At 50.9% G+C, this 26781-nt stretch overlaps 1 protein-coding gene across 3 annotated transcripts; it reads left to right on the top strand.

Annotated features, from left to right (window-relative positions):
- Window positions 1-4743: 4743 nt before the first annotated feature.
- EXD1 (exonuclease 3'-5' domain containing 1) lies at window positions 4744-26294 on the top strand. Of its 3 annotated transcripts, XM_038741398.1 has the most exons (13): window positions 4744-4779; window positions 4994-5158; window positions 6275-6343; window positions 6926-7064; window positions 8799-8926; window positions 11548-11609; window positions 12453-12539; window positions 13704-13808; window positions 13929-14009; window positions 15029-15172; window positions 17303-17494; window positions 25597-25861; window positions 26005-26124. In XM_038741398.1, exons 2-13 carry the CDS (start codon window positions 5026-5028, stop codon window positions 26040-26042), a joined length of 1443 nt encoding a protein of 480 aa, XP_038597326.1. In that variant the 5' UTR covers window positions 4744-4779; window positions 4994-5025; the 3' UTR covers window positions 26043-26124. The 3 variants fall into 3 exon arrangements, with proteins under 3 accessions (XP_038597326.1, XP_038597324.1, XP_038597325.1); XM_038741396.1 differs by having other exon boundaries at window positions 25597-26294; XM_038741397.1 differs by lacking the exon at window positions 12453-12539 and having other exon boundaries at window positions 25597-26294.
- The last annotated feature ends 487 nt before the right edge of the window (window positions 26295-26781 follow it).

The raw sequence follows: 26781 nt of genomic DNA on the forward strand, positions 1-26781 counted from the left end.
CCAGCCGGGCCGGCCTATGAAGAGCCTCGGCGGCTCGACTCCCCGCCGGGAACTACAACTCCCAGCAGGCCGCGCGCCGGCGCGCCCCGTTCGGGAAAGCCGCGGGGCCGGCGCGCGGCCTGCCGGGAGTTGTAGTCCTTCGGGCCCGGAGGAACGGCCCCGCCCTCACGCGCGCGCATGCGCTCTCTCGCTCGCTCCCTCGCTCGCGCTTTTTTTTAACGAACGAGCGAGCTGATTGGCTCCCGGTCACGTGAGCGGGAGGGCGGGCACGCGGCCCGGCCGTTGGTGTGGGGGCGGGGCCTTCGCACCTCAGCGACCGTTGGGCCTCTCCCATGGTGGCCAACGGTTCTCATTCCCCGTCGCCATCGCCTTCTTCACCCTTCCCATTCCCGTCGCCTTTCTGTTCTCCTCAGCTTCCCCTCAGGTTGTTTTCCCTCAGTGGCATCTCGTTTTGACCCTTCAAGGGGCCTGAGGGACCCCTGTGGGGGCCCCGCGCTCTCTCACCCAGGACCACTGACCCACAGAATAATCATAATTATGGGACCGGTGAAGCGCTTACAATGTGCCAAGCACTGTACTAAACGCTCTACCCTCCGGGGTTGGCCTCGCCACTTTGGGCCGCTCAGGTTGGCGTGAGGGAGCGGGCGCCTCGTCACTTTGGGCCGCCATAGGCCGTGTCGAGGCCCGCTCAAGTTGGCGGTTGGCGTGAGGGAGCGGGCGCGCCATATTGAGCCCCGCGGCATCCGTGGACCGTGTCGAGGCCTGCTCAGGTTGGCGGTTGGCGTGAGGGAGACGGCACACCATATTGAACCCCGCGCATCCGTGCCTCAGCAGCCGTTGGCATCGAAGTCCTTGGCCATAGCTTCCTTAACTTACCGCCGTTCGTTCATCCGATCGCGTTTATTGAGCGCTTCCTGTGTGCAGAGCACTGGACTAAGCGCTTGGTTAGGCCAAATGGGCAACCCGTAGAGACGGTCCCTACCCAACGACGGGCTCACAGTCTTGGCTCCCGCTTGCAGGTGGTTAATCGGCCAGCGAAGCTGGGCCGAGCGCTGACCTCGAGGACCCGCCGCCGCCGCCGAAACGTCCACTGCCGGCCTCCGTTTGGGACCTGAGAACCGGCTGCTGTGAGGAATGATAAGAACTGTAGGATCTGTCAAGGCCTTTCTTTCTTTCTTGGAGAATCAATCAATCGTATTTATTGAGCGCTTACTGTGTGCAGAGCACTGTAGTAAGCGCTTGGGAAGTCCAAGTTGGCAACATATAGAGACGGTCCCTACCCTACAGTGGGCTCACAGTCTAAAAGGGGGAGACGGAGAACAAAACCAAACATACTAACAAAATAAAACAAATAGAATAGATATGTACAAGTAAAATAAATAAATAGAGTAATAAATATGTACAAACATATATACATATATATATAGGTGCTGTGGGGAAGGGAAGGAGTTAAGATGAGTTAAGATGAGGGAGAAGCAGCGTGGCTCAGTGGAAAGAGCCAGGGCTTTGGAGTCAGAGGTCATGGGTTCAAATCCCGGCTCCGCCAACTGTCAGCTGTGTGACTTTGGGCAAGTCACTTCTCTGGGCCTCAGTGACCTCATCTGGAAAATGGGGATTAAAACTGTGAGCCCTCCATGGGACAACCTGATCACCTTGTAACCTCCCCAGCGCTTAGAATAGTGCTTTGCACATAGTAAGCACTTAACAAATACCATCATTGTTATTATTAAGCAGCGTGGCTCAGTGGAAAGAGGGAGAGTTAGAGGTCATGGGTTCAAATCCCAGCTCTGCCACTTAACAATAATAATAATAATAATGGCATTTATTAAGCACTTACTCTGTGCAAAGCTCTGTTCTAAGCGCTGGGGAGGTCACAAGGTGATCAGGTTGTCCCATGTGGGGGCTCACAGTCTTCATCCCCATTTTACAGGTGAGGTAACTGAGGAACAGAGAAGTGAAGTGACTTGCCCAAAGTCACACCGCTGACAACTGGCGGAGCGGGGATTTGAACCCATGGCCTCTTGACTCCAAAGCCCGGGCTCATTCCACTGAGCCATGCTGCTTCTGCTTCTCTAATTAGCTTCTCTAATTAACGCACTTGTCAGCCGTGTGACCTTGGGCAAGTCACTTAACTTCTCTGGGCCTCAGTTCCCTCATCTGGAAAATGGGGATTAAGACTGTGACCTTACCTCCTCACCCTCCCCACACCACCTGTATATTTGTATACATGTTTGTACATATTTAATACTCTATTTACTTATTTTATTTGTACATATTTATTCTATTCATTTTATTTTAATATGTTTTGTCTTGTTGTCTGTCTCCCCCCTTCTAGACTGTGAGCCCACTGTTGGGTAGGGACCGTCTCTGTATGTTGCCAACTTGGACTTCCCAAGCGCTTAGCACAGTGCTCTGCACACAGTAAGTGCTCCATAAATACGATTGAATGAATGAACATGGGACAACCTGATCACCTTGTATCCTCCCCAGCACTTAGAACAGTGCTTTGCACACAGTAAGCGCTTAACAAATGCCATCGTTATTATTATTATTATATGCATCAGACACAGGAGCCGGCCCGCGTGGGGCCCGCGGTCTAAGTAGGAGGGAAAACAGGTATCAGATCCCCATTTTACAGACGAAGGAACTGAGGCCGTAATAACTGTAAAGCGAGTTGCCCAGAGGTCACACAGCGGACAGGTGGCAGTGTCAGGATTAGAACCCCAGTCTCCTGGCTCCCGGCCCGTGCTTTTTCCACTACGCCAGTCTGATTTCAAGGGTAAAATTGGCATGAGACAATAGGGTCTTCAGTCAAGGAATCAAGATACGTCCGCTTTGCGCACTGCATCAGTTAATCTTGTGAAAAAAAAACAAGTTTCTCATTTGGTATTTTTTCCTTTCCAAACTCCCAGACAATGTCCATTGTTCTCCGTATAAAAAGCAATTTGCAGAGTTTTTTTTTTAAACCCACAACCTTCTCCATTGGGTTTATCAGATGTTCCCATTCATCAACTTCTGGGAGCATTTATGAGTCTGTTAGAAAAAGAATATTTATTTTCTTACACTAGGCTCACTGTGGAGTAAGTGCCAATCCCCTATTTCCTATTCATTTGAAAAATAACGTTTTAATTTTCCCTTTCCTCCCAACCTTTAACCCTCCCAGTTCCCCAGGGGTTTTCAAAAATTATGATTTCATGCTTATCAGTTAGTTTTGTGGTAATATTTTGTTTCCTTTTTCTTGACTTTTATCAGCCGCTATTTATAAGGTTTTGATTAATTTCCTATTTGCCCAAATCTCTCTGGTATTTTTCTTTTAAAACAACTTTAACAGTTCAGTATCTCCAGCTTTCATTTCCCCCGTCATTAGCAGACCGGTTCCTGTTGCTCTCCTCGTGAATCTGGAAAGATGCACTCCTTTCCTAAACTGGTTAATTTAAACAGAAGGAGGAAACAAACCCAGCTGTAAATTACAGTGTGGGGGTTTTTTCGGCGGGCTGAGGATCTTTCTGGATTTGTAAGATGTCGCGGACTTTTATAATGCCCCTCAATTCATCGTATTTACTGAGAATCTCTTGAGTTCAGGCATCCTACCCAGTGCTGGAGAGAGTATAGTAGAATTAATAAATATAATTGCCTGCCCCCGAGGAGCTCACAGAGGGGACAGAGGCATCACGATAGGAGCAAGAGAAGATCAGTTGCGGTGCAATGGGAGGTTGTGAGTGTTTCTGAGGTTGTGAGTATTCCTAAGGTTGTGAGTGTAACTGTTAAACAGTGGCGTAGAAATAACTTTTCACACACACGTCCCCCCGTAAGCGATCAGTGGCACAATCATCATCTTTGTCGGCTATCAATATTTTAATGGTAAGAAGCCAGGCAAGGTCGATCAGTGGTATTTATCGAGCACTTACTATTTGTAGAGGATTTTTTTTTGCTTTTTTTTAGTGGTATTTGTTATGCGCTTACTATGTGCCAGGCACTGTACCAAGCGCTGAGGAAGTTACGAGCTAATAGGGTCGGACGCGGTCCGTGTCCTACGCGGGGCTCACGGTTTTAATCCCCATTTTACAGATGAGGGAACCGGGCCCAGAGAAGCTAAGTGATTTGCCCGGGTTCGTGCGGCAGGCAAGTTGCAGAGCCCAGAATTAGAACCCAGGTCCTCTGATTCCCAGGCCCATGCTCTTTCCACTAGGCCACGGTGCTTCTCAATGTTGTCGTTTATCACACTCTCCCTGTTTCGATTATTTAAAGGGTAAGCCGTACTGCGCACCTGCTGCTTTGTGAGCGTTATTCTCTGCTCTCATCGTAACTTCATTATCATCATCATCAATCGTATTTATTGAGCGCTTACTATGTGCAGAGCACTGTACTAAGCGCTTGGGAAGTACAAATTGGCAACATATAGAGACAGTCCCTACCCAACAGTGGGCTCACAGTCTAAAAGGGGGAGACAGAGAACAAAACCAAACATACTAACAAAATAAAATAAATAGAATAGATATGTACAAATAAAATAAATAAATAAATAAATAAATAGAGTAAAAAAATATGTACAAACATATATACATATATACAGGTGCTGTGGGGAAGGGAAGGAGGTATAATAGTAAGCCATTATAATTATGGCTTTTTTGCTTAGCGCAGAGCTAGGCCCTAGGACATCCGGTTGGACTCAGATCCAGTCCCACACCGCCCTCACAATGTATCTTCTCCCCATTTTACAGAGAAGGAGGAAACTGAAGCCCAGAGGGGGAAAGTGACTTATCCAAGATCACACAGCAGGTCAGTGGCACGTTATAGAACCCATGTCTCCTGACTCTTGGTCCTCTGCTCTCCAAACTATCCCGCACAGACTTTTAGCCGAACTAGAGTCGGGTTCTTCTCCCCGCCGTCTTAAGTACTTCGAAGGTGTGATTTGCGTTGTTTTGTTGTTGTTTTTGAAAAAAAGAATACAAGAAACATCACGCTTTCTTCCTTCTCTATGTTTAAACTGAAGGTCTCTGGAGATAGATTTGGAAATCGAGCCGAATGGACCCCAGAGGCCCTTGCAATTTCCTCAACCAGGTGCTGGGGAGAGAGTTGAAAATCACCTTGGTCTGCGGCACCTTTGAAGGGATTCTGCAGCACGTGGATCCCAGCAGGAGTATAGTCCTGAAGAGAGGTGTCTGGATGCTCATTTCCCCCCTGCTCCCGGTTCTCTGATGAGATGAAAGATGGGTGACAGTTGCTTGAGAGACAATAAAGTGTCTATCACACCGTGTAGTTGGCGGGGGGTAGGCGGGAAGTGTAACGATGGAGAAGTAGGGAAGGTGGAGCAGAAAGGGAATTGATCAGTGGAATTTCTTGAGCACTTGCTGTATGCAGAGCACTGTAATTAGGGCATGGGAGAATATAATACAACAGCGTTGGTAATAACAATAATAATAATAATGACACTTGTGAAGTGCTTACTCTGTGCCAAGCACTGTTCTAAGCACAGGGGTAGATACAAATTAGGTTGGACACCAGTCCCCGTCCCACATGGGGCTCACACTCTTTAGCCCCATTTTACAGAAGAGGTAACTGAGGCCCAGAGAAGTTATGTGACTTGCCCAAGGTCACACAGCAGACATGTGGCGGAGCTGGGATTAGAGCCCGGGTCCTGATTCCCAGGCCCGGGCTCTATCCACCTGTTCCCTGCCCACAAGGAGCTTACAGTCACCCTAAAGGCACCGTGCTAAGCCTAGAGACAAACGGTAAAATCAGGAGACCATCTCAGTGTTTGACGGGGTCCGGATTCCCCTGTCCACCCCGGCTTTTGCAGACCCACAGGCATCCGGAGGTAAACTGCACTGTACTCTCCCAAACGCTTAGTACGATGCTCCGCTCCCAGTAAACGCTCAATAAAAAGCACCAAGTCAATTGATTGCACGGACGGTGTTGACCTCTCGAACCCCGATACTTTGTCTGGACAGTCGAGGCAGTGAACCCGCCGCCTCTGTCCCCCAGCCCCCCACCTGAGTCGAATTTGGGCCCAAGCTCTCCGACGAAAATTGCGTGCGTTTCTACTTGGCCGGTGGAGTTTTGGTCTGTGCGGTTCAGTGGAATGGTAGCGCGTGGGGTTGGAAGAAAAGGTCTATTGGTAGTTGGGGTTTTTTGTAGTGAGACAGTATTTTTTTTTTAAGACGTCTGATAGGTGAGCATTTTGACCCCTCCCTTGGTAGGTTTCCCCTAAGGCGAGAGTAGGATCATAGCTGCTGTTAATAACGTGGCTTTTATGTATTTTTTTTTAACCTAGTGAAAAATGTAGAAACTGGACGGAGCGTTCCTGGAGTGAAGATGTTTTTTGGGCATGAGATTAAGAATGGTGAGCGTTTTTCTCCTTTCCGATCAGTAAAATGGGGAGGGCGGGTTAGTTCCGTACTCCAGCGCTCCGTTTCCCCTCAAGCCTGGAAAGACTAACGATCGCAAAAATGACGACGCTCTTTTCATCAGCCCTAACAATGTGGGACAGGGACTTTGTCCAACCTGATCTATCAGTCAATCAATGGTATTTGTTACATGTTTACTGTGTGCAGACTACTGTACTAAGTGCTTGGGAGAGAACAATATAATAGGGTAAAATGGGGATTAATCAATCAATCAATCAATCGTATTTATTGAGCGCTTACCGTGTGCAGAGCACTGTATTAAGCGCTTGGGAAGTACAGGTTGGCAACATATAGAGACAGTTCCTACCCAACAGTGGGTAAGACTGTGAGGAGGAGAGCGGGAATCCTCTCCCCATTCCATAGATGAGGGCACTGAGTCCCAGAGACACCGGGTGACTTGCCCAAGGTCACGCAGCTGCGGCTTGGGGGTTGTCAGCGGGTGGGTTTTTGGGGTGCGGGGGCTGGCGGTTGGGATTTGGTCTTAAACAGAGGGCTGTGAGGGGCTGATTGTTTTTCAGTGGAAATGCTCAATGAAGAAGAGCAAGGTGTAACCAGAGGAACGGGGACTCCCGACAGGTCCAGGGACGGCAGCGGGCCCGCCGAGCAAATGCACCCGGCCTGGAAAAAGCAAGCGCTCGTTAGGTGGCCAGGAGCCAGGTGAAATGGGGGAGCGGGTCCCCCCCGTCACTCCCCCGCCCCGCTCTTTGCCCCTCCTCAGCCCCACCCTTTGGTTCTTTCATTCATGCATTCATTCAGTCATATTTATTGAGCGCCTACTGTGTGCAGAGCACTGGACTAAGCGCTTGGGAAGTACAAGCCGGCAACCTATAGAGACGGTCCCTACCCAACAACGGGCTCACAGTCTAGAAGGGGGAGACGGAACAAAACAAGTAGACAACATAAATAGAATTATAGCTATATACACATCATTAATACACACATATACACATCTTCTAGACTGTGAGCCCACTGTTGGGTAGGGACCGTCTCTATATGTTGCCAACTTGTACTTCCCAAGTGCTTAGTACAGTGCTCTGCACACAGTAAGTGCTCAATAAATACGATTGATTAATAGAATAGAGTAATACATATGTACAAATATACACAAGCGCTGTAGGGAGGGGAAGGGAGTAGGGCAGAGGGAGGGAGGGGGGTGATGGGGAGAGGAGGAGGAGAGGGAAAGGAGGGGCAGAGGCTTCTGGATAGTAGAGGAATCCAGAGTTCCAGAGCATCATTCATTCATTCACTCATTCAGTCAGTCGTATTTATTGAGCGCTTACTGTGTGCAGAGCACCATACTAAGCGCTTGGGAAGTCCAAGTCGGCAACATCTAGAGACGGTCCCTACCCAACAGCGGGCTCCCAGTCTGGAAGGGGGAGACAGAGAACAAAACAAAACATTAACAAAATAAAATAAATCGAACTGTAAATATGTACAAGTAAAATAAATGAGTAATAAATATGTACAAATAAATACATACTTCATCATCATCATCATCATCATCATCATCAGTCGTATTTATTGAGTGCATACTGTGTGCAGAGCACTGTACTAAGCGCTTGGGAAGTCCAAGTGGGCAACATGTAGAGACAGTCCCTACCCAACAGTGGGCTCACAGTCTAAAAGGGGGAGACAGAGAACAAAACCAAACATACTAACAAAATAAAATAAATAGAATAGATATGTACAAGTAAAATAAATAAATAAATACATAGAGTAACAAATATGTACAAACATATACATATATACAGGTGCTGTGGGTAAGGGAAGGAGGTAAGATGGGGGGATGGAGAGGGGGACGAGGGGGAGAGGAAGGAAGGGGCTGAGTGTGGGAAGGCCTCCTGGAGGAGGTGAGCTCTCAGTAGGGCCTTGAAGGGAGGAAGAGAGCAAGCTTGGCGGATGGGCAGAGGGATTGGGGGCATTCCAGGCCCGGGGGAGGACGTGGGCCGGGGGTCGATGGCGGGACAGGCGAGAATGAGTAATACATATGTACATATATGTATGTATATACTAGTATGTCAGGGTGGCCCTCGCCCATTCCCATGCCCCCGGGCATCAGCACAGACTGCTTCTTGAGCAGCACGGCCCGGCGAGCACCGCCCAATTGCCCATCGCGTTGTAGCCGGAGCCCCTAGGGGCGACCGCTCCCCCGCCCCGGCTGTAATCAATCAATCAATCAATCAATCGTATTTATTGAGCGCTTACTGTGTGCAGAGCACTGTACTAAGCGCTTGGGAAGTACAAGTTGGCACGATATAGAGACAGTCCCTACCCAACACTTGTGTACCAACCCTACCCTCTTGGGCGTAGCACCAAGAGGGGCAGTGGGGTGAGGCCTGTGGGTTTGGGGGCACATCCTCATGGAAGTTTTTTCCCCCTGTACCTGGACAGGGCCAACCCGGAGGGAACCAGGCCGGACCGACCGAGAGAATCCGAGCGGAGTCAGGGGGGGCCAACTCCCACTCCCCTGGCGCCAGAGACTGCTCCTCTGCGGTCGCCCTACAAATACAACCCCGGAGGTAACCCACTGTCCTACCTGCTTCCCGGCCCCTCGGGCAGCTCTGGGCCCGTTGAGATTCGGAGCGCTTCCCAAAACAGAGGCGCAGGGTGGCCTAGTGGATAGGGCCCGGGACCTTAGTACAGTGCTAAGCGCTTAGTACAGTGCTCTGCACATAGTAAGCGCTCAATAAATACGATTGATTGATTGATTGACCCTTAGTCCAGTGCTCTGCACACAGTAAGCGCTCAATAAATACGATTGATGATGACCCGGGTTCTAATCCCAGCTCCGCCACTCGTCCGCTGTGGGATCTCGGGCCAGTCGCTTCGCTTCTCGGGGCCTCGGTCCCCTCATCTGGAAAATGAGCTTCAAGGCCGGGAGGCCCGTGTGGCTCACAGTCTGTGTCCGATCTGATTAGCTTGTATCTAGCCCAGCGCTTAGCACAGTGCCTGGCCCGTAATTAAGCTCTCAACAGATACTATTTAAAAAAAAAACACTGGCAGACATTGTGGTGAGGAGGTCTCCCAGTTAACCAGGACCCAGAAGCTGCCCTGGGAGAGAATAATAATAATAATGATAATGGCATTTATTAAAGGCTTAGTATGTGCAACTGCTGATGAGGTTGTCCCCCCGGGGGGCTCACAGTCTTAATCCCCATTTTCCAGATGAGGGAACTGAGGCCCAGAGAAGTGAAGTGACTTGCCCAAAGTCACCCGGCTGACAGTTGGCGGAGCCGGGATTTGAACCCACGACCACGCTCTTTCCGCTGAGCCACGCTGCTCCTCTGCTTCTCTCTGGTCCTCTCTCCGAGAGCCGGCAGTGACCGAAATGTTACGCACGTGATACGGTTCAGTCCTTGGTGGATTCCTGTGCAAGTTTAATATAATAATGAGTGTTATTATTATTGTGGTATTTGTTAAGCGCTTTACCATGGGTCAAGCACTATACTAAAGCGCCAAGGTAGAGTCACTTTTAGACTGTGAGCCCACTGTTGGGTAGGGACTGTCTCTATGTGTTGCCAATTTGTACTTCCCAAGCGCTTAGTACAGTGCTCTGCACATAGTATGCGCTCAATAAATACGATTGATTGATTGATGATTGATTGATTCATTCATTCAATCGTATTTATTGAGCGCTTACTGTGTGCAGAGCACTGGACTAAGCGCTTGGGAAGTACAAGTTAGCAATCTAAAGAGACGGTCCCTACCCAACAGCGGGCTCACAGTCTAGATACAAGATTGAGTGCTTTGCACATAGTAAGCGCTTAATAAATGCTATTATTATTATTATTATTATTATTGTTATTATAAGATCATCAGGTCCAACCCAGGGCTCACAGTCTGAGGAGGAGCGAAAGCAGGGATTGAATCTGCCCATTGTGCAGTTGAGGGAACCGAGGCCCAGAGAGGAGAAGCGATTTGCCCAAGATCACACGACGGACATGCGGCGGAGCCGGAATTCAAACCCAGGTCCTTTGACTCCCAGGCTCCTCAAGATATCCCAAGCGTTTGTGAGGGATCGGCAGGCGGGTGCCCGCCTTGGAATAGGATCAGGCGATCAGCCCGAGAATGGAACCCCTCTTGGGCAGGAAAAGTGTCTCCCAATTCCGTTGTATTGGATTCGCCCAAGCACTTTGTGTCCAGCGGTCTGCACACGTGCATGGGTTCTAATCTCAGCTCCACCACTTGTCTGCTGCGTGACCTTGGACAAGTCATTGCACTCCTCTGAGCCTCAGTTACCTGTAAAATAGGGACGGAGACTGTGAGCCCCACATGGGACAGGGACTGAGCCCAACCCCATTCGCTTGGGTCCACCCCAGCGCTTAAGACAGTGCCTGGCACAAAGTAAGCACTTAGCTTGGAGAAGCAGCGTGGCTCAGTGGAAGGAGCCCGGGCTTTGGAGTCAGAGGTCAGGGGTTCGAATCCCGACTCCGCCACTTGTCAGCTGTGTGGCTTCGGGCAAGTCACTTCACTTCTGTGGGCCTCAGTTCCCTCATCTGTAAAATGGGGGTGAAGACTGTGAGCGCCCCCGTGGGACAACCTGATCACCTTGTATCCTCCCCAGCGCTTAGAACAGTGCTTTGCGCATAGTAAGCGCTCAACAAATGCCATTATTATTATTATTATTATTCTCTGGGCCTCAGTTCCCTCATCTGTAAAATGGGGATGAAGACTGTGAGCCCCCCCGTGATTGATTGAAAGAGCCCGGGCTCTGGAGTCAGAGGTCGTGGGTTCAAACCCCGGCTCCCAATTGCCAGCTGTGTGACCTTGGGCAAGTCACTTCACTTCTCCGGGCCTCAGGGACCTCATCTGGAAAATGGGGATGAAGATTGGGAGCCCCCCATGGGACAACCCGATCACCTTGTAACCTCCCCAGCGCTTAGAACAGTGCTTTGCACATAGTAAGTGCTTAACAAATATTATCATTATTATTAGCAAGTACCACAATGATTATTATCGTCACAAAGTAAGCGCTCAGTAAGTACTATCGATCTATTGAGCACTAACCATTCTGGGCGTGCTAGTTTGGTTTGTGTGTGGGGCCGGCGGGGAAGGGGGTAAGTGAAACAGCGTTAAGCATGGCAGGGGCCAAAACGCTCCGGCAGAAGAGGGTAACCCCCGCGCCCCGCTTCTCCCACAGAAGGCGGAGAGGCCGTGGCGTTCACCATCGTCGACCAGTTCCAGCAGCGGTTCAGCTCGGCCGTGAGTATTTATTCATTCAGTCGTATTGATTGAGCGCGTACTGTGTGCAGAGCACTGTGCTCAGCGCTCGGGAGAGGAAGAGTCCCTTCAAGGCCCTACTGCGAGCTCACCTCCTCCAGGAGGCCTTCCCAGACTGAGCCCCTTCCTTCCTCTCCCCCTCGTCTCCCTCTCCATCCCCCCCATCTTACCTCCTTCCCTTCCCCACAGCACCTGTATATATGTTTGTACATATTTATTACTCTATTTATTTATTTATTTATTTTGCTTGTACATATCTATTGTATTTATTTTATTTTGTTAGTATGTTTGGTTTTGTTCTCTTATTTTTTATTTATTACTCTATTTATTTATTTTATTTGTACATTTCTATCCTATTTATTTTATTTTGTTGGTATGTTTGGTTCTGTTCTCTGTCTCCCCCTTTTAGACTGTGAGCCCACTGTTGGGTAGGGACTGTCTCTATGTGGTGCCAATTTGTACTTCCCAAGCGCTTAGTACAGTGCTCTGCACATAGTAAGCGCTCAATAAATACGATTGATTGATTGATTATTTTACTTGTACATATCTATTGTATTTATTTTATTTTGTTAGTGTGTTTGGTTTTGTTCTCCGTCTCCCCCTTCTAGACTGTGAGCCCGCCGTTGGGTAGGGACCGTCTCTAGATGTTGCCAACTTGGACTTCCCGAGCGCTCAGTCCAGTGCTCTGCACACAGTAAGCGCTCAATAAATACGACTGGTGATGACGATGATGATGATGAGAGTCGGCTCGAACAATCAACGGGCACATTCCCCGCCCGACCCCCCAGCCCGGTGACCTGCCGTTCCTCTTGGGGCCCCATTTAGATGATGCACATCAAGAAGCAGAGTGTCCTGAGCGTGGCCGCTGAAGGCGTTCCAATGAGTCGTCACGGGATGCTCTGTTGGCTGCAGGTATGAGGAGAAGACGAAGCGCTTAGTACAGTGCTCTGCACACAGTAAGCGCTCAATAAATACGATTGATGATGAAGAAGAAGAAGAAGAAGGATGGTATTTTTTGTGGTATTTGTTAAGCACTCACGCTGTTCTAAGCACTGGGGTAGATGCGAGGGAATCAGGTGGGACACAGCTCCCATCTCACGTGTGCTAAGAAGGTGCAAATAAGCTTATTTTCTGGCATGTTAAGCGCTTACTATACGCGGGCACTGTTCTAAGCCCTGGGGTAGGTACAAGGTGATCAGTTTGTCCCACATGGGGCTCACAGTCTTAATCCCCATTTTACAGATGAGGGAACTGAGGCACAGAGGAGTTAGGTGACTTTCCCCGGGTCCCGTAATAGACGGGCGGCGGGGTCGGGATTAGAACCCACTTCCTCTGACTCTGAAGCCCGTGCTCTTGCCAGTAGGCCCAAGCGCTCAGTACAGTCGCTCAAGAAATACGGTTGAATGAATGAATAGGCCATGCTGCTTCTCCGGCTAAATGGGCGAGCCTACGAAATAATAATAATAATAATGGCATCTGTTAAGCGCTTACTGTGTGCAGAGCACTGTTCTAAGCGCTGTGCGGGGGGGGATACAAGGTGATTAAGTCATCCCACGTACGAAAGGTGTGTTCTTAACGTGCAACGGTGTCGTTTCAATTTTCGCTCCCGCGGGCCGAGCGGTGAGCTCGGGGCCCCCCTTTGGGTTGTGGGGCACCGTTTTCTAGACAAGGGGGGTCACGGGGAAGAGGGGATGTTGTAAGCGCAGGAGGGAGGGTACTTGCCCCTCTGGGCAGGCCCGTGTCTCTGCCGGAGGATGGACCGCCTGCTCAGCGGCCTGCACCTCCGGTCCTCTGTTGGGGACATAGCTTGCACGTAGTAAGCGCTCAACAAATGCCATTATTATTATTATTATTCTCTGGGCCTCAGTTCCCTCATCTGTAAAATGGGGAGGAAGACTGTGAGCCCCCCTGTGGAACAGCCTGATCACCTTGTAACCTCCCCAGCTCTTAGAACAGTGCTTTGCACATAGTAAGTGCTTAACAAATATTATTATCATCATTAGCAAGTACCAGTCCGCCGCGTGGCCCCCCTCCGGACCCTCCCTTCTCCCTTCCTCCCCGCTGGTTCCTTTGCAGGTGGCCACGACCACGCGGGTGTATTTATTCGACATCCACCTCCTGGGGCACCGCGCCTTCAAGAACGGCCTCCAGCCGGTGATGGAGGACCAGGGCGTCCTGAAGGCCAGTCGGGCAGGGGGCCGGCGGCCGGGACCCCGGGGGGGGACCCCCGGCGCTGCGGGCCGGCTGGGAAACGGAGCCGGCGGCGGCGGGCGGCGCGATCCTTGGCTCTGACTCCCCCAGGTCATGCACGACTGCCGGTGGCTCTCGGACTGCCTGGCCCACCAGTACGGGATCGTCCTGGCCAACGTCTTCGACACCCAGGTGGGCACGGGGCGGGCGGGAGGAGCTCAGTCCCCTTCCCGCCCATCCCGCCACCCTGCAGATAATAATGGCATTTATTAAGCGCTTACTACATGCCCAGCACCGGTCTAAGCGCTGGGGAGGTTACAAGGTGATCAGGTTGTCCCACTGGGGGGGGGCTCCCAGTCTTCATCCCCATTTTCCAGATGAGGGAACTGAGGCCCAGAGAAGTGAAGTGACTCGCCCAAAGTCACCCAGCTGACAATTGGCTTTGAACCCACGACCTCCGACTCCAAAGCCCGGGCTCTTTCCATTGAGCCGCGCCGATCACTTCTTCCCCTCCCTTCCCAGTAATGGTACTTGTTTAACGCTTCCGCTGTGCCAAGCGCTGTTCTAAGCGCTGGGGTAGATGCACCTCAGTCAGGTTGGACACAGTCCCTGCCCCACATGGGGCTCACACTCTTAATCCCCATTTTACAGATGAGGGAACTGAGGCCCATCTTACCTCCTTCCCTTCCCCACAGCACCTGTATACATGTATATATGTTTGTGCATATTTATTACTCTATTTATTTATTGATTTTACTTGTCCATATCTATTCTATTTATTTTATTTTGTTAGTATGTTTGGTTTTGTTCTCTGTCTCCCCCTTTTAGACTGTGAGCCCACTGTTGGGTAGGGACCGTCTCTAGATGTTGCCAACTTGTACTTCCCAAGTGCTTAGTCCAGTGCTCTGCACACAGGAAGCGCTCAATAAATACGATTGATTGATTGCAGAGCACTGGACTAAGCGCTTGGAGCGCTTACTGTGTGCAGAGCACTGGACTGAGCGTTTGGGAAGTCCAAGTTGGCAACGTGTAGAGACGGTTCCTACCCTACTACCCACGTCTCCCAAGGTCAGGCTCGGGGGTCCGGGATTTCTCCAAGCAGCGGACCCAGGGCCACCTCTCCTCCAGCCCCGCGGGCCGGGCGCAATCGGAATCGCCCGGCTACATCCCGGCCTCGGGCCGGCTCCGTCTCCCTTTCCCCCATCCCGCAGGTGGCCGACGTCCTTCAGTTCTCCCGAGAAACGGGAGGCCACCTCCCTCACCGCCTCAGCACCTTGCAGGACAGCTTGATGCGCCACCTGAAGCTCCCCGCCAGGCAGGTGGCTTTCCTGGGCGACCGGCAGAGGCTGATGGAGGTGAGCGATGGAGCCCCGGCCGCTCGGCCTGAAACCGTCCGAATCCCGGCCCCGCCGCTTGCCAGCCGGGTGACTGGGGCCGACTCACTTCATCATCATCATCATCATCATCATCAATCATATTTATTGAGCGCTTACTATGTGCTTTGGGAAGTACAAATTGGCAACATATAGAGACAGCCCCTACCCAACAGTGGGCTCACAGTCTAAAAGGGGGAGACAGAGAACAAAACCAAACATACTAACAAAATAAAATAAATAGAATAGATATGGACAAGTAAAATAAATAAATAAATAAATAAATAGAGTAATAAATATGTACAAACATATTTCTTCACTTCTCTGGGCCTCAGTTCCCTCATCTGGAAAGTGGGGATGAAGATTGTGAGCCCCCTGTGGGAAAACCTGATCACCTTGTAACCTCCCCAGCGCTTAGAACAGTGCTTTGTACATGGTAAGTGCTTAATAAATGCCATTATCATCATTATTATTATTATTCTCTGGGCCTCAGTTCCCTCATCTGGAAAATGGGGATGAAGACTGTGAGCCCCCCGTAGGAAAACCTGATCACCTTGTAACCTCCCCAGCGCTTAGAACAGTGCTTTGTACATCGTAAGCGCTTAATAAATGCCGTTATTATTATTATTATTCTCTGGGCCTCAGTTCCCTCATCTGGAAAGTGGGGATGAAGACTGTGAGCCCCCTGTGGGAGAACCTGATCACCTTGTAACCTCCCCAGCGCTTAGAACAGTGCTTTGTACATAGTAAGCGCTTAATAAATGCCATTATTATTATTATTATTATTCTCTGGGCCTCAGTTCCCTCATCTGGAAAATGGGGATGAAGACTGTGAGCCCCCCGTGGGACAACCTGATCACCTTGTATCTCCCTCTCCCCATCCCCCCTGCATTACCTCCTTCCCCTCCCCACAGCACCTGTATATATGTTTGTACGGATTTATTACTCGATTGATTGATTTTATTTGTACACGTTTATTCTATTTATTTCATTTTGTGAATATGTTTTGTTTTGTTGTCCGTCTCCCCCTTCTAGACTGCTCACAGTCTAGAAGACGTGGCAGAGCCGGGATTAGAACCCAGGTCCGCCTGCTTCTCTAAAAAGTTTGCCGATGGCCTTGTCTCTCCCCCAGGGCTCAGAACAGGGCTTGGCACGTCGTCATTCATTCATTCATTCAATCGTATTTATTGAGCGCTTACTGTGTGCAGAGCACTGTACTAAGCGCTTGGGAAGTCCAAGTCGGCAACATCTAGAGACGGTCCCTACCCGACAGCGGGCTCACAGTCTAGAAGGGGGAGACGGACAACAAAACATATTAACAAAATAAAATAAATAGAATAAATATGTACAAATACAATAAATAAATAGAGTATTCAATATGTACAAACATGTATACACATATGCAGGTGGTGTGGGGAGGGGAAGGAGGTAAGGTCACGGTCTTAATCCCCATTTTCCAGATGAGGGAACTGAGGCCCAGAGAAGTGAAGTGACTTGCCCAAGGTCACACGGCCGGCAAGCGCGTGAATTAGAGAAGCTAATTAGAGCAGCAGAAGCAGCGTGAGTGGAATGAGCCCGGGCTTTGGAGTCAGAGGCCATGGGTTCAAATCCCCGCCCCGCCAGTCGTCAGCGGTGTGACTTTGGGCAAGGCACTTCACTTCTCTGGGCCTCAGTGACCTCATCTGGAAAAATCATCATCAATCGTATTTATTGAGCGCTTACTGTGTGCAAAGCACTGTACTAAGCGCTTGGGAAGTCCAAGTTGGCAACATATAGAGACAGTCCCTACCCAACAGTGGGCTCACAGTCTAGAAGGGGGAGACAGAGAAAATTACTATATGACAGGCACTGTACTGAGCATTGGGGTGGATACAGTAAATCAGGTTGGACACAGTCCCTAGCCCATGGGGGGATCACAGTCTCACTCCCCATTCTGCTGGGGTAATTGGGGATGAAGACCGTGACCTTACCTCCTTCCCCTCCCCACACCACCTGTATATATGTATACGTGTTTGTACGTATTGAATGCTCTATTTATTTATTGTATTTGTACATATTTAGTCTATTCATTTTATTTTGTTAATAAGCGTCACTGCCGTTGTCGCTCATTAGGAGAACGCCCGGCTGTGGCTGGCGCGGCCCCTCCCTCCGGGCCTGCCCAAGGTGCTGGCGCTGGAGGCCGCCTACCTGCTGCCCCTGCGCCTGGCGCTCCTGGACGGGATGATGGCCGACCTGACCGCTGTGGTGGACGGATACCTCAACGCCTTCCGGGAGAAGCCCGCGCACCTGCTGGGCGGCCTCCAGGTAAGGCCTGGGGCCAGCGGGGCCCACCACCCCTTGGGGACACCGGCCCATTCCTTCCTTCCTTCCTTCCTTCCTTCCTTCTTTCCTTCCTTCCTTCCTTCCTTCCTTCCTTCCTTCCTTCCTTCCTTCATTCATTCATTCGTATTTATTGAGCGCTTACTGGGTGCAGAGCACTGGACTACCCTCCCCACCCCCTCGGCCGGCCAGTCACTCAGTCAATCCCATCCTATTCTATTTATTTTATCTTGTTAGTATGTTTGGTTTTGTTCTCCGTCTCCCCCTTCTAGACTGTGAGCCCACTGTCGGGTAGGGACCGTCTCTAGATGTTGCCGACTTGGACTTCCCAAGCGCTTAGTCCAGTGCTCTGCACACGGTAAGCGCTCAATCAATACGATTGATTGATTGTTTGATTGATTGCCAGACTGTGAGCCCCCAGTTGGGTAGGGACCGTCTCTATACGTTGCCAACTTTGGACTTCCCAAGCGCTTAGTCCAGTGCTCTGCACACAGTAAGCGCTCAATAAATACGATTGATTGATTGATTGATTGCCAGACTGTGAGCCCCCAGTTGGGTAGGGACTGTCTCTATACGTTGCCAACTTGGACTTCCCAAGCGCTTTGTACAGTGCTCTGCACACAGTAAGCGCTCAATAAATACGATTGATTGATTGATTGCCAGACTGTGAGCCCCCAGTTGGGTAGGGGCCATCTCTATACGTTGCCAACTTGGACTTCCCAAGCGCTTAGTCCAGTGCTCTGCACACAGTAAGCGCTCAATAAATACGATTCATTCATTCATTCATTCATTCAATCGTATTTATTGAGCGCTTACTAAGCGCTTGGCAACATCTAGAGACAGTCCTTACCCAACAGCGGGCTCACAGTCTAGAAGGGGGAGACGGACAACAAGACAAAACATATTAACAAAATAAAATAAACAGAATATGTACAAGTAAACTAAATAGAGTAATAATGAACGAATGAATGAATCTATTGAGCACCTATTGTGGAGAGCACTGTACCTTGCACTGGGGAGAGTACAGTAGCACAATAAACAGACACATTCCCTGCCCACAATAATAATAATAATAATAATAATGATGGTATTTGTTAATATTAGCAAAATAAAATAGATTGTGTACAAGTAAAATAAATAAATAGAGTAATAATGAACGAATGAATGAATCTATTGAGCGCCTATTGTGGAGAGCACTGTACCTTGCACTGGGGAGAGTACAGTACCACAATAAACAGACACATTCCCTGCCCACAATAATAATAATAACGGTATTTGTTAAGCGCTTACTATGTGCAAAGCACTGTTCTAAGTGCTGGGGGGGATACAAGGCGATCAGGTTGTCCCACGTGGGGCTCACAGTCTTAATCCCCATTTTCCAGATGGGGTCACTGAGGCCCAGAGAAGCGACTTGCCCAAAGTCACCCAGCCGACAGTTGGCGGAGCCGGGATTTGAACCCATGACCTCTGACTCCAAAGCCCGGGCTCTTTCCACTGAGCCACGCTGCTTCTCAGTGAGTTTAGAGTCTAGACGGGGAGACAGACATTAATGGAAATCAATAAATTGGAGATGTGGACACATAAATGCCGTGGGGCTGGGAGGGGGATGAATAATAATAATAATGGTAGCATTTATTAAGCGCTTACTAGCACTGTTCTAAGCGCTGGGGCGGTTAACAAGGTGATCAGGTTGTCCCACGGGGGGCTCACAGTCTTCATCCCCATTTTCCAGATGAGGGAACTGAGGCCCAGAGAAGGGAAGTGACCTGCCCAAAGTCATACAGCTGATAAGTGGTGGAGCCGGGATTTGAACCCATGACCTCTGACTCCAGAGCCCGGGCTCTTTCCACCGAGCCACGCTGCTTCTCGTTGAATAAAGGGAGCGAGTCAGGGCGACGCAGAAGGGAGCGGGAGAAGAGGAGAGGAGGACTCAGTCAGGGAAGGGCCTGCCATGGAGAGGCAGCGTGGCTCAGTGGAAAGAGCCCGGGCTTTGGAGTCAGAGGTCGTGGGTTCAAATCCCGGCTCCGCCAATTCATTCATTCAATCGTATTTATTGAGCGCTTACTGTGTGCAGAGCACTGGACTAAGCGCTTGGCAACATCTAGAGACGGTCCCTACCCAACAGCGGGCTCGTCAGCTGGGTGACTCTGGGCAAGTCACTTCACTTCCCTGCGCCTCAGTCCCCTCGTCTGTAAAATGGGGATTAAGACTGTGAGTCCCCTGGGGGAACAACCCAATCACCTTGTACAGCGTGGCTCAGTGGGAAAGAGCCCGGGCTTTGGAGTCAGAGGTCATGGGTTCGAATCCCAGCTCCACCACGTCTGCTGTGTGACTTTAGGTAAGTATAAAGAGCCCGGGCTTTGGAGTCAGAGGTCATGGGTTCGAATCCTGGCTCCGCCACATGTCTGCTGTGTGACTTTAGGTAAGTAAAAAGAGCACGGGCTTTGGAGTCAGAGGTCATGGGTTTGAATCCCGGCTCCGCCACATGTCTGCTGCGTGACCTTAGGTAAGTCACTTCGCTTCTCTGAGCCTCAGTTACCTCATCTGGAAAATGGGGATTAAGACGGTGAGCCCCACGTGGGATGGCTTAATCACCTTGTATCCCCCCCAGCGCTTAGAACAGTGCTCTGCACATAGTAAGCGCTTAACAAATGCCATCATTATTATTATTATTATTATTATTATCCCCCCAGCGCTTAGAATAGTGCCTTGCACATATTAAGCGCTTAACAAATGCCATTATTATTATTATTATTATTATTATTATTATTATTATTATTATCCCCCCAGCGCTTAGAATAGTGCCTTGCACATAGTAAGAGCTTAACAAATGCCATCATTATTATTATTATTATTATTATTATTATCCCCCCAGCGCTTAGAATAGTGCCTTGCACATAGTAAGCGCTTAATAAATACCATCCTTATTATTATTACAAGGCTTCGAAGGGGTGGCATTCCCAACGCCCCGTCCCCGTACTGGGCTCTCCCAGGTGCTTGGGCCCCTGCGGCCTGCTGCCCCGACGGCACCGGGAAACGGGATGCCCTCCCAGATGCCCCTTCCCCTGCTCCGACCCCCTTGGCGTCTCTCAGCCGGCCGCTCCGGTGACCATTGCTGCAGCGGAAGAAGCCAGCAGAGTGCACTGTGGTACTGCAGCTGCAACGCTACTTCCTCAGATTATTCCCATATTATTATTATTATTATTATTATTATTATTATTATTACTACCATTACTTCTCTGAGCCTCAGTCCCCTCAGCCGTCAAACGGGGACTTAAGAGCGTGAGCTTCCTTTGGGACAGGGACTGCGTCTACCCCGAATTGCTTGTGTTCCCCCCTGCAACGCCTAGAACAGTACCTGGCACGTTGTAAGCGCTTAACAAACATCTCAATTTTATTATTGTTATTATTATTATTATTATTGTTATTATTATCATTACTTCTCTGAGCCTCAGTCCCCTCAGCCGTCAAACGGGGACTAAGAGCGTGAGCTCCCTGTGGGACAGGGACTGCGTCTACCCCGAACTGCTTGTATTCCCCCCTGCAACACTTAGAACAGTACCTGGCACGTCGTAAGCGCTTAACAAGCACCCCAATTTTATTATTATTATCATTATTATTATTATTATTATCATTATTTCTCTGAGCCTCAGTCCCCTCAGCCATCAATCGGGGACTAAGAGCGTGAGCTCCCTGTGGGACAGGGACTGCGTCTACCCCGAATTGCTTGTATTCCCCCCTGCAATGCCTAGAACAGTACCTGGCACGTCGTAAGCGCTTAACAAACACCCCAATTTTATTATTATTATTATAATTATTATTATTATTATTATTTCTCTGAGCGTCAGTCCCCTCAGCCGTCAAATGGGGACTAAGAGCGTGAGCTCCCTGTGGGACAGGGACTGCATCTACCCCGAATTGCTTGTATTCCCCCCCTGTAACGCCCAGAACAGTACCTGGCACGTCGTAAGCGCTTAACAAACACCCCAATTTTATTTTTATTATTATTATTATTATTGTTATCATTATCATTACTTCTCTGAGCCTCAGTCCCCTCAGCCGTCAAACGGGGACTAAGAGCGTGAGCTCCCTGTGGGACAGGGACTGCGTCTACCCCGAATTGCTTGTATTCCCCCCTGCAACGCCTAGAACAGTACCTGGCACGTCGTAAGCGCTTAACAAATACCCCAATTTTATTATTATTATTATTATTATTATTAAGAAGTACTCTATTAATATTCTGGCAGGCCTTGGGAGCCAACTTAATAACAATAATGATAATAATGATGGTATCTGGTAAGTGCTTACTGTGTGAAGCAGCATGGCTCAGTGGAAAGAGCCCTGGCTTTGGAGTCAGAGGTCATGGGTTTGAGTCCCGGCTCCACCACATGTCTGCTGTGTGACCTTGGGCAAGTCACTTAACTTCTCTGGGCCTCAGTTACCTCATCTGTAAAATGGGGATTGACTGTGAGCCCCCCGTGGGACAACCTAATCACCTTGTATCCCCTCCAGCGCTTAGAACAGTGCTCTGCACATAGTAAGTGCTTAACAAATGCCATCATTATTATTATTATTATTATGTGCGAAGCACTGTTTTAAGCACTGGGGAGGATACAAGGTGATCAGGTTGTCCCACTTGGGGCTCACAGTTTTGATCCCCATTTGGCAGATGAGGGAACTGAGGCCCAGAGAAGTGAAATGGCTTGCCCAAAGTCACCCAGCAGATGTGTGGTGGAGCCGGGATTAGAACCCACGACCTCTGGCTCCCAAGCCCGGGCTCTTTCCACTGAGCCACGCTGCTTCTTTTAGGTATCCTTAGGCCGGGCAGCCCGGTGTAGACATCACTGGGGCGTTTCTTTAGGGCTTCCCATGGGCTAAGCATTGGGGGTTTTTTGGTTTGGTTTTGTTTTGTGGTATTCGTTAAGCGTTTACTACATTCCAGGCCCTGTCCCGAGCGCTGGGGTGGCCACAGTGGAGTCGGGTGGGGCACAGTCCGTGTTCCACATGGGGCTCACGGTCTTAATCCCCACTTGACAGGTCGCTGAGGCGCAGAGAAGTGAAGACACACGCCCAAGGTCACACAGCAGATGAGTGGCGGAGCCGGGATTCGATCCCAGGTCCCTCTTCCCAGGCCCGGGCTCTTCCCACTAAGGCCAACCGCCAGGAGGTCCTCGGTTGGAGGCCCGGCCGGGATTCCGGCTGGAAAATAATAATAATGATAATGATAATAATAATAATAATAATAATAACAATAATGGCATTTATTAAGCGCTTACTATATGCAAAGCACTGTTCTAAGCGCTGGATATTTAGTTCCTCCCGAGAGGGGAACTGCCCCACTGGGCATGATTTACCACTCAACCATCAATCGATCGGTGGTATTTACTGAGCGCCTGTGGTGCGCACAGCACCGCACGAAGCGCTCGGGAGAGGACAACGGAACCAAGTTGGTAGACACGGTCCCCGCCCACAACGAGGGTACAGTGTAGCAGACGCCCTGCGGGGCCGGGATTAGGTTAGGAGTGTTTTGGGGCTGCCGTTCTGACCCATTTTTGAGGTCCCCCCCCCCCCCAGTCCCCCCATCTCACCCTTCTCCCTCTGCCAGTTTGGAGCGGAGGAGCCAGGCCGAGGACGACTTGGGCAGAGGCCCTGTGACATCCTGGGCTGGCTCGGCCGGAGAAGCAGCCTGGTTTAATAATAATAAAATATAATAGAATAATAGAATAATAAAATAAAATAATAATGGCATTTATTAAGCGCCCACTATGTGCAAAGCACTGTTCTAAGCACTGGGGAGGTTACGAGGTGAACAGGTCGTCCCACGGGGGGCTCTCAGTCTTCATCCCCATTTTAATAATAATAATAATGATGGCATTTATTAAGCGCTTACTATGTGCAAAGCACTGTTCTAAGCGCTGGGGAGGTTATAAGAGGTGGTCCCACGGGGGGCTCACAGTCTTCATCCCCATTTTTATAATGATAATAATAGTGATGATGGCATTTGTTAAGCGCTTACTATGTGCAAAGCACTGTTCTAAGCGCTGGGGAGTTTACAAGGTGATCAGGTCGTCCCACGGGGGGCTCACAGTCTTCATCCCCATTTTAATAATAATAATAATAATAATAATAATGGCATTTATTAAGCACTTACTATGTGCAAAGCACTGTTCTAAGCGCTGGGGAGGTTACAAGAGGTCATCCCATCGGGGGGCTCCCAGTCTTCATCCCCATTTTAATAATAATAATAATAATAATGGCATTTATTAAGCACTTACTATGTGCAAAGCACTGTTCTAAGCGCTGGGGAGGTTACAAGGTGATCAGGTTGTCCCCCGGGGGGCTCCCAGTCTTCATCCCCATTTTACAGATGAGGGAACTGAGGCCCAGAGAAGCGAAGTGACTTGCCCCAAGTCACCCAGCTGACAATTGGCGGAGCTGGGATTCGAACCCATGACCTCTGACTCCCAAGCCCGGGCTCTTTCCACTGAGCCACGCTGCTTCTCTAGTGGCCAGACCACAGGTCTAGGAGTCAGAAGGACCTGGGTTCTAATCCCAGCTCTGCCACTTGTCTGCTGGGTGACCGTGGGCAAATTGCTTCACTTCTCTGGGCCTTAGTTACCTCGTCTGCAAAGTAGGGGTTGAGACTGTAAGCCCCATGTGGGACAATCTGATGACCTTGTATCTACCCTTAGATACAAACGCTTAGAACAGTGCTTTGCACATAGTAAGTGCTTAACAAATGCCATCATCATTGTTATTATTATTATTATTATTATTACCCCGTGTATAGAATGGTACATGGCACAAAGTAAGGGCTTAACAAATACCATAATTAATAATAATAATAATGACGGCATTTATTAAGCACTTACTACGTGCAAAGCACTGTTTTAAGCGCTGGGGAGGATACAAGGTGATCAGGTTGTCCCACGGGGGGCTCACAGTCTTCATCCCCATTGGACAGATGAGGGAACTGAGGCCCAGAGAAGTGCAGTGACTTGTCCAAAGTCACCCAGCTGACAAAGGGCGGAGCCGGGATTTGAACCCACGACCTCTGACTCCAAAGCCCGGGCTACTTCCCCTGAGCCACGCTGCTTCTCCATATTATTATTATTATCAGACTGTCTCTATATGTTGCCAACTTGGACTTCCCAAGCGCTTAGTCCAGTGCTCTGCACACAGTAAGCGCTCAGTAAATACGATCGATTGATCGATTGATCATTATTTCTCTGAGCCTCCATCCCCTCAGCTGTCAAATGGGGATTAAGAGCGTGAACTCCCTGTGGGACGGGGACTGTGTCTGCCCCGAATTGCTTGTATTCCCCCGGCAACGCCTAGAACGGTACCCGGCACGTAGTAAGCGCTTAACAAACACCCCTATTTTCTTCTTATTATTATTAAGAAGTATTCTATTAATATTCTGCCAACAAAATATTTTATTTTGTTAGTATGTTTGGTTTTGTTTTCTGTCTCCCCCTTTTAGACTGTGAGCCCACTGTTGGGTAGGGACTGTCTCTAGATGTTGCCAACTTGGACTTCCCAAGCGCTTAGTCCAGTGCTCTGCACACAGTAAGCACTCAATAAATACGATTGATGATGATGGTGATGATGATGGAGGCTGGCCGGAGGCCTCTGGATTTCTCCCCCGGCCCCCGTGCTATCGCGCTTAGTCCAGTGCTCTGCACACAGTAAGCGCTCAGTAAATACGATTGATGGTGATGATGGTGGAGGCTGGCCGGAGGCCTCTGGATTTCTCCCCCGGCCCCCGTGCTATCGTGCTTAGTACAGTGCTCTGAACACAGTAAGCGCTCAATAAATACGATTGATGGTGATGATGGTGGAGGCTGGCCGGAGGCCTCTGGATTTCTCCCCCGGCCCCCGTGCTATCGCGCTTAGTCCAGTGCTCTGCACACAGTAAGCGCTCAATAAATACGATTGATGATGATGGTGATGATGGTGGAGGCTGGCCGGAGGCCTCTGGATTTCTCCCCCGGCCCCCGTGCTATTGTGCTTAGTCCAGTGCTCTGCACACAGTAAGCGCTCAGTAAATACGATTGATGATGATGATGATGTCTGCTTTTCCTCAGGCCTCGTGCTTGGAGCTGCCGGAGGAGCTGCGCCAGCTCACGGAGCAGCGGACGCTGCGTCGAGAGCAGGCCGTCAAAGCCTACGGCCTAAACGCCCGGGGCCTCCTCGTCCGCCCCCGGCCCCCGGGGACGGAAGAAGAAGCCGCCGGCGGGCAGCGAGGCCAGCGGCTCCCCAGGGCGGCGGCGGCGGCGGCGGCCTCCTCCCCGCGCCCTGGGCCTCCGGAGGCCGATGGCTGGCAGAGCCAGGGAGTCGGTTGCCGCCCCAGTAAGCAGCCCCGAGCCATCCCCCGGCCTCCGCTCCCGACTGCCAAGGCGGAGGCGGGCGCCGGGGAGCCGGGCGGCCCCCCCGAGGGGAAGGAGCCGGCCCGCCCGCCCAGACGTCCCCCTCGCCCCTGTCTGTCCCTGCAGGAGGAGATCGAGGGCCTTCTGAAGGACCGGGGCCATGAGTCGGGACGCCCAAGGCCAGGGGCCGCCCGCCGGGCCCTCGGAGCCTCCCCGCCGCCTCCCTCGCCCCCGGCCTGCCCGAGCCCGGAGGAGGTGGGCCCCCGGGGGACCCCCGCCAACCCGGGTCCCCGGGCCCGGCCGCTGAAGGGGGCCGCCACCTTCTTCTACAAGCGGGGATCCCCGCAGGCCCCCCGCCACTAGCTCGGCAGGCGGGGGGGGGCTCCCGGAGCCGCCTCGGGTGCCACCTCTGAGCCGGGCCGAAGCCGGGCCCCCCGTCCGCGTCCTCACCCCCGTCGGGCCCGCGGGGCGGGCAGGACCTTGACCGTCTCGGGGCGGCGAAAGCGGGGCGACGGACCCTCGGCGGGATAGCTCAGGCCCGGCCGGGGTCCGCGGGACATCTTCGGCTCCTCCCAGGCGAACCTCGCCCCACGCTGAGCGGTTTCCCCCAAGTTTCCCCGGTTTCCTCAGGGCCTTCCCCCCACCCCTCAGCAGTTCCCCACCCTTTGGTTGGGGCCTTTGGGCCTGTCGGCAGATACGGGGGATCTGGGGAGAGAGGGGCCGACGTTAGCGCCCGGCAGGGGAGCGGCGGAAACCAAGAACGGGCCGCCTCCATCGTGCCGGTTCCGCCGGCCGCCGGAAAGCGGCCGCCGGCCACCGAGGCGAGGCGCGGAGTCGGCTCCCGTCTTTTCGTTCCATTTTCCCGGACACCCGGAAGGCCTCGCGGATTTCCTCCGACGGACG

This window comes from Tachyglossus aculeatus (genome assembly GCF_015852505.1).
Source record: "Tachyglossus aculeatus isolate mTacAcu1 chromosome 12 unlocalized genomic scaffold, mTacAcu1.pri SUPER_6_unloc_1, whole genome shotgun sequence".
Classification (NCBI taxonomy): domain Eukaryota; kingdom Metazoa; phylum Chordata; class Mammalia; order Monotremata; family Tachyglossidae; genus Tachyglossus; species Tachyglossus aculeatus.